At 38.1% G+C, this 6,687-nt stretch overlaps 1 protein-coding gene across 1 annotated transcript; it reads right to left on the reverse strand.

The window, feature by feature from the left end:
• Nucleotides 1-3,393: 3,393 nt before the first annotated feature.
• On the reverse strand, nt 3,394-4,018 carry LOC138339434 (uncharacterized). The gene is made up of 2 exons (XM_069291031.1): nt 3,707-4,018; nt 3,394-3,648 (listed from the first exon to the last, which is right to left on the reverse strand). The coding sequence occupies exons 1-2, from the start codon at nt 4,016-4,018 to the stop codon at nt 3,394-3,396; spliced, it is 567 nt and encodes a 188-aa protein (XP_069147132.1).
• Between the last annotated feature and the right edge of the window lie 2,669 nt (nt 4,019-6,687).

Consider the following 6,687-nt stretch of genomic DNA (forward strand, 5'->3'; position numbering starts at 1 on the left):
GGTGGTGGTATGGGATGCTACCTGAAAGAGGGTCGATTTATTTTTACCGAACACCACTCTAGGAAGTCTTACAAACGTCTGTAACACTCAGCTTACTTTATACCCACGAAATTGACTAAGTATGAAAATACTTAAACAACAAAGTTAAACAACCAACAGAATTTAAAGGAACTTGTCCCAACCATTATTAATCTATAATTAATATAAAGGAAGGCTTCACGAATTCGACTAAGGCAAAAAACACTCTATCTCAACCTTAGATGAATTTCCACCATTAAATAAAAGTTCTGCATAATAGCAGTTACATGCGGTAGTTACAAATGACACCTGTCCGACACTTGTCAATACAGGGTTCAAAACTAACTTTCCAACAACTATATTTCTAACAGATAGAATCTAATTCAAATTAAATTCTTATCTACACGAAATACTAATATTCTAATGCTTAGAATATTTCAGGCTTCATTCCAACACTTAGAATATTTCTGCCATCTTCCACCACTTAGAATATTTTAGCTGTCTTCCAACACTTAGTTTTATTTCAGCAATTCGGGTGAATTGCCTTTGTTCTTGACATTGTCAAGTCTTCATAGCCTTGCCTTATAAAGTCACATACGTTCTTGCCAATACCCTTAGCCTGCACGTAAGCCATGCATGTTCAAGCTGCCTTGCACACACCCAAGCACCTTGAACTTGTGTTGCACTGTTTTGCCATCATCCATATCAAGACCAATTCCAAAGTCCTTGACATGTCTGCACGTAGTTAGATCAAGTAGTTTGTGGGTCAAACAGACCACCCTCACCACTTGAAATCGATGTCCTCATCGAGACTGTTTTAAGATAACCCTTGATCTGAGCATCAAACTGCCATAATTCTTTTGCCTACTCCCAAGCTGCATCGGCTGCACTCTTGCGTCTCCAGTGAACCAAGAATTCAGTCTTAGTATTCTTCTTACTTGTGCCCAAAACTCGGTGATCAAGGATCTTCTCAATTTCAGCATCATACTGTGTAGGTACTGATGGAGGATCCCTCTTTGACCTGTTTATATCCGGATCATCTACATCTTCAAAGTAAGGTTTCAAAAAACTCACATGGAAAGTGGGATGGATTTTAAACCTTTCTGGCAGCTTCAACCTATAAGAAACTTCGCCCACTCATTTCACCACTTTGAATGGACCATCATACTTAGGAATCAAACCGCGATGTCTGGTCTTACTTACAATCTATTTCCGGATTTGTGGGGTATGTTTCAACAACACATTGTCACCAACATTGAACTCAACTTAGCGACGATGTTGATCAGCATACTTCTTCATGTGCCGCTGAGCCTTGTGAAAGATATCTTGTGCCTCAGATAACATTTCAAGTCTGTCCCTTGCAACCCTGTATGCTGCTGGACACTTTCCCTGATTATTAGATTTGGCAACATCTAGTGGAGTCATAGGTTGTCTGCGTAAGACGATTTCAAAAGGGCTCATTTCTGTTGCAGACGACTTGTGCAGATTCTAGGAAAATTGCACTGTGTCTAAATTATCCAATTTCGTCTACTTGATGTCACATAGTGCCTCAAGTATTCTTCCAACAAGTGATTAATTCTTTTCGTCTGCCAATTTGTTTGTGGAAGATTTGCGGTAGAAAATTTTAATTCAGTTCCCATCATATTGAACAATGATGTCCAAAATCTACTAGTGAACTTTGTATCTATATCACTCACAATGTCAGCCGGAACACCAAAATACATAACCAAATGTTTGTAAAACAAATCAACAGCAACTTCAGATGAGCATTATTCAGGAGCAGCAATATAAATAGAATATTTTGAAAACCTGTCAACTACCACTATGATAGATGCTTTACCATCTACATTAGAGAATCCATAAATGAAATCCATGCTTACTGATGGCCATGGCCCTTCAGGAAAAGGCAAAGGTTGCAGCAAACCTGCTTCCTCCTTACGTACAGTCTTATCCACTTGACAAACATTACAAGTCTTGACGTATGCCTCTATATCGTCTTCCATTTTTAGCCAAAAATAAAAACGAGACAGTAAGGCTAACATCCTTTCAACACCGAGCTGTCCAGCCCAAGCAGAATCATGCGCCTCTTTCATTAAGTCTTTGCGCAACCCGCCTTGATTTGGTACAATGATTCTCCTCCCTTTAAAATTGAGCCGATCGTCCTTGATCCAATATTATCTCATTGTGCCATCATGCACTTGACCCACCCATTTAATATATAATGAATAATATGCAGCACACAACCTATTTCTATCATAGAAATCAGTTTCAAGTGTTGAAATCGAATATACTGCAACAAATACTTCTTTTCTACTCAGCGCATCAGTAACCTGGTTGTATTTTCCTTGTTTATGTTCCCACATGAAATCATATTCTGCCAGGAATTCTTGCCACCATGCTTGTTTAGGACTCAACTTTTTCTATATCTTGAAAAATGTATGTGCTACATTATCAGTTCTTACTACAAATCGAGTACCCAAGAGATAAACTCTCCAAACCTGCAAACAGTGTACCACCGCAACCATTTCTTTTTCATGTGTTCAGTATCTCTGTTCAGCATCATTCAATTTCTTACTTTCAAAGGCCACTGGATGACCTTCCAGCACTAATACGCCACGAATTGCTTTGTCTGACACATCAGTGTGCACTTCAAATGGTAACTCAAAATCAAGCGATTTGAGTATAGGTTCAGATGCAATAGCATTCTTCAAATTCTGAAATTCTTCATCACATCGTTCAGACCAAACCCACTTTGTATCCTTCTTCAACAAATCTGTCAAAGCCACTGCCCTTTTTGAGTAACCAGCAATAAACTTTCTGTAATAGTTAGCCAAGCCAAGAAACGACCTCAAATCCTTCACATGAAGAGGTGCCTGCCAATCAACAATGGCTTTCACTTTCTTGGGATCCATTCAAAGTTGGTTTTTACTAACAAGATACCCCAAGAACTTTATAACTTGTTGAGCAAACTCACACTTTTCCATCTTGACATAAAGTGTGTATTTTCTCAATTGAGACAAAACCAAACTTAGGTGATTAACATGTTCCTCCAATGTTCGACTATAAATGACATTATAATCTAGATAAACAACAACAAAGTCATCAAGATAGTCAAAAAATACATTATTCATTAAGTTGCAAAACGTTGTCGGGCCATTAGTCAGCCCAAATGGCATTACAAGGTATCCATATGAACCATATCTAGTTACACATGTGTTTTTGGTTCATCACCCTCAGCTATCCTAACCTGCCAATAACCTGCCCTGAGATCATGTTTTGTGAACCAGCATGCCTTACTTAACCTGTCCATCAAGTCTTGCACCAACGGAACTGGATACTTGTTCTTTATAGTTGCCGTGTTCAGCGCCCGGTAGTCTACACACATCGCATCGTCCCGTCGTATTTCTTTTGAAATAAAACAGTAGCACTATATGGGGCCTTATATGGCTGAATCAATCCAGCATCCAACAACTCATTCAATTGTTTGCGTAATTCAACCAATTCCTTAGGAGCCATACGATAAGGAGCCTGTGCGAGAGCAACCATACCAGGCAACAACTCAATCTTATGATCAATATACCTCCTTTGTGGTAATTTATTTGGTAATTCAGGCGGCATAACATCCGCATACTGTCTAAGCAATTCAGCAACACTATCAGGCACTTCCATTTTCTAATAAAGGTTTTACTTCGACCAAGACAGCAAGTATAGTGTCATCGACATTCTTCAGCCCTTTGTCGATTGACATAGAAGACAACAACATTCCCTTGTATTTCTTCTTTGCAACTTTATTAATGTTCCCAATTGGATGAACACCTTTGAGAAATCCAACATTGCTTCCATTGATGACCATCACTCCATCTAAGTGAGGACACGGAACAAACTGGAATTTTCTTAGGAAATCAAACCCAAGTATGATTTCAAAGTCACCAAGCGGCATCACCATCAAGTTATGTTTTCCCACCCAACTTCCAGTTGACATAGACACACTATAAGCCATGCCCACAATGACTTGTGCCTTAGCATTGACTGTTTTTACGTTGAAGGGATTTTAGAAAACTTCAGCCCCAATTTTGTAGCAATTTTCACATCTACAAACGTATGAGTGGCCCCTGTATCAACAATTTCCATCACACATTGTTCTTTCACTTTCATTTCTATATGAATTAAGGAAGCCTGAGGATTCGAAGTGCTAAATAATTCTCTAACATTATTAATCCCTGTAATATGATTGAAGGACAATCCCAATGGGTTTTCAATTGCAGCCACGATTTCTTCATCCTCCTCTCTTTGATTCATATTTCCAGTAAGCAGAGCATTCACTTTTTCCCGGTTTGGACATGATTTGGCCAAATAAGGACCACCACAAGTCCGACAGCCCTTAAAATTTCCATCTTTGTTCTTTCGCATGTCTTTTTTATCCTTCATTTGTGCCTTTTTCAATTCCCCTTTCTTCTCATTCTTTTTCATAGTTTTCGAAGTGAAGGGAACGTCTGTCAAAGGACGAGTCGTTCAGAAATCAACTAACGAATCTGGAGCAGCAATTGCACTGGGCAGATCTTTTACATTTTGCCTCCATAGTTCATTTCGAGCCTAGCCTTGCATACCCGAAATGAAGATGTGTACTTTATCCTCATCAGACATATTCTGTATTTCTAACATCACAGAGGTAAATTTTTTAATGTATTCCCTCACTGAATCCGTCAGCCTTAGCCTTTTCAATTTATCCCTTGCAAGCCAAGATGTGTTGCGAGGAAGAAATTGATCAAGCATTTCTTTTATTAACTTATCCCATGTATCAATTCTAGGACGACCAGCACTTACATCATCTGCATTTCGAGTCCTTCACCAAAGTTTAGCATCACCCGTCAAATACATTGTGGTAATATTTAACTTGTTAGCGTCAGGCACCCTTGCAGCAGTAAAATATTGTTCCATGTCCCAAATGAAATTTTCCAGTTCTTTAGCACTTCTTACACCACTAAAGGCCCTTGGTTCTTGAATCTTAATCTTAGATGATTCAAAACGATTTGAATTCAACATAGCCACAGCTCGGCACAATACAACGAGCTTTGCACGAAGGTTCTCATTTTCCTTCTGCAGTCCCTCAAGTTTTTGCGTAGTTGTGGTACGAAAATCCAAGATTTCAGTGATATCATTATCAACATTCTGTCGATATCCACCAATCTTCCCCTGAACTTTCTCAGCATCAAGTCTCAAATCAATGATTTGTGTAAATAAAACCACAAACGTAGGGTCTCCCAAAATATCAACAGTAAACCCGACGAAGGATTCAATTTTTCGTGTCGTGTCCCACAGTTTTGCATTATTCACCATCGTTCAACTGTGCTCTGATACCAATTGAAAGAGGTCGATTTATTTTTACCGAAGACCACTCTAGGCAGTCTTACAAACGTCTGTAAAACTCAGCCTACTTTACACCCACGAAATTGACTAAGTATGAAAATACTTATACAACAAAGTAAAATAGCCAGCAGAATTTACAAGAACCTGTCCCAACCTTTATTAATTTGTAATTAATACAAAGGAAGGCTTTACGAATTAGTCTAAGGCTAAAAAAACACTCTATCTCAGCCTTTGATGAATTTCCACCCTTAATTAAAAATTCTGCATAATGGCAGTTACATGCGGCAGTTCCAAATGACACTTGTCAAACACTTGTCATCACATGGTTCAAAACTTAACTTTCCAACAGCTATATTTCTAACAGATAGAATCTAATTCAAATTACATTCTTATCTACACGAAATACTAATATTCTAATGCTTAGAATATTTCAGGCTTCATTCCAACACTTACAATATTTTTGCCAGCTTCCAACACTTAGAATATTTTAGATGTCTTCCAACACTTAGTTTTATTTCAAAAATTCGGGTGAATTGCCTTTGTTCTTGACATTGTCAAGTCTTCACAGCCTTGCCTTATCAAGTCAAAATGTTGTCTTGACAATGACCTTAGCCCGCACATAAACCATGCACGTTCAAGCTGCCTTGCCCAAGTCCTCTACATGTCTGCATGTAGTTAGATCAAGTAGTTTGCGGGTCTAACACTACCTCAGCCTTGCATGAGTAAACTTGGAGGTGGCTTGTGATATTGTTCATTTGAGTAAAAAGACAAAAAGGGTTAAGTATGAACTATTATATTATATGTTTTATGATGCTTTGATATGCTTATGATATATATAAAATGTTATGATTATGTCTTTATCTCTTATGATTATGTCTATTATTGACTAACCCTTTGAGATATCTTATGTTTGGTGTGATAGTTTCCATACTTAGTACATATCCTACAAACACATATTGTCCATTTAGGGTCTTGAGAAGATTGAGTTGCTTTAAACGGTAGAGTTCCAAGGTTTCCAAGAAAAGAACAAGGTGTGAGTCCTCATAGCTTCGAGGACGAACGTTTATGTTCCTTCATGTCTTTCTTTATAGTTTAGAGTTTATGTGGGCTGCGTCCCAAGATTTTAATTTATGCCAAAGTTAGACGGTATTTGAGACAATGTTACTAGAGATGATTCCGCTTTTATCAAAGACCTTTTGGTTTATGTTTTAAGAATGTTTTTAAATTCCCTCCATTTATGCATGATGTTATGTAATGAAATCAAGTGGATTTTATAAGACCTCTAAGAGGTCAAGTACGTCG

Source organism: Solanum lycopersicum, chromosome 11, assembly GCF_036512215.1.
Source record: "Solanum lycopersicum chromosome 11, SLM_r2.1".
Classification (NCBI taxonomy): domain Eukaryota; kingdom Viridiplantae; phylum Streptophyta; class Magnoliopsida; order Solanales; family Solanaceae; genus Solanum; species Solanum lycopersicum.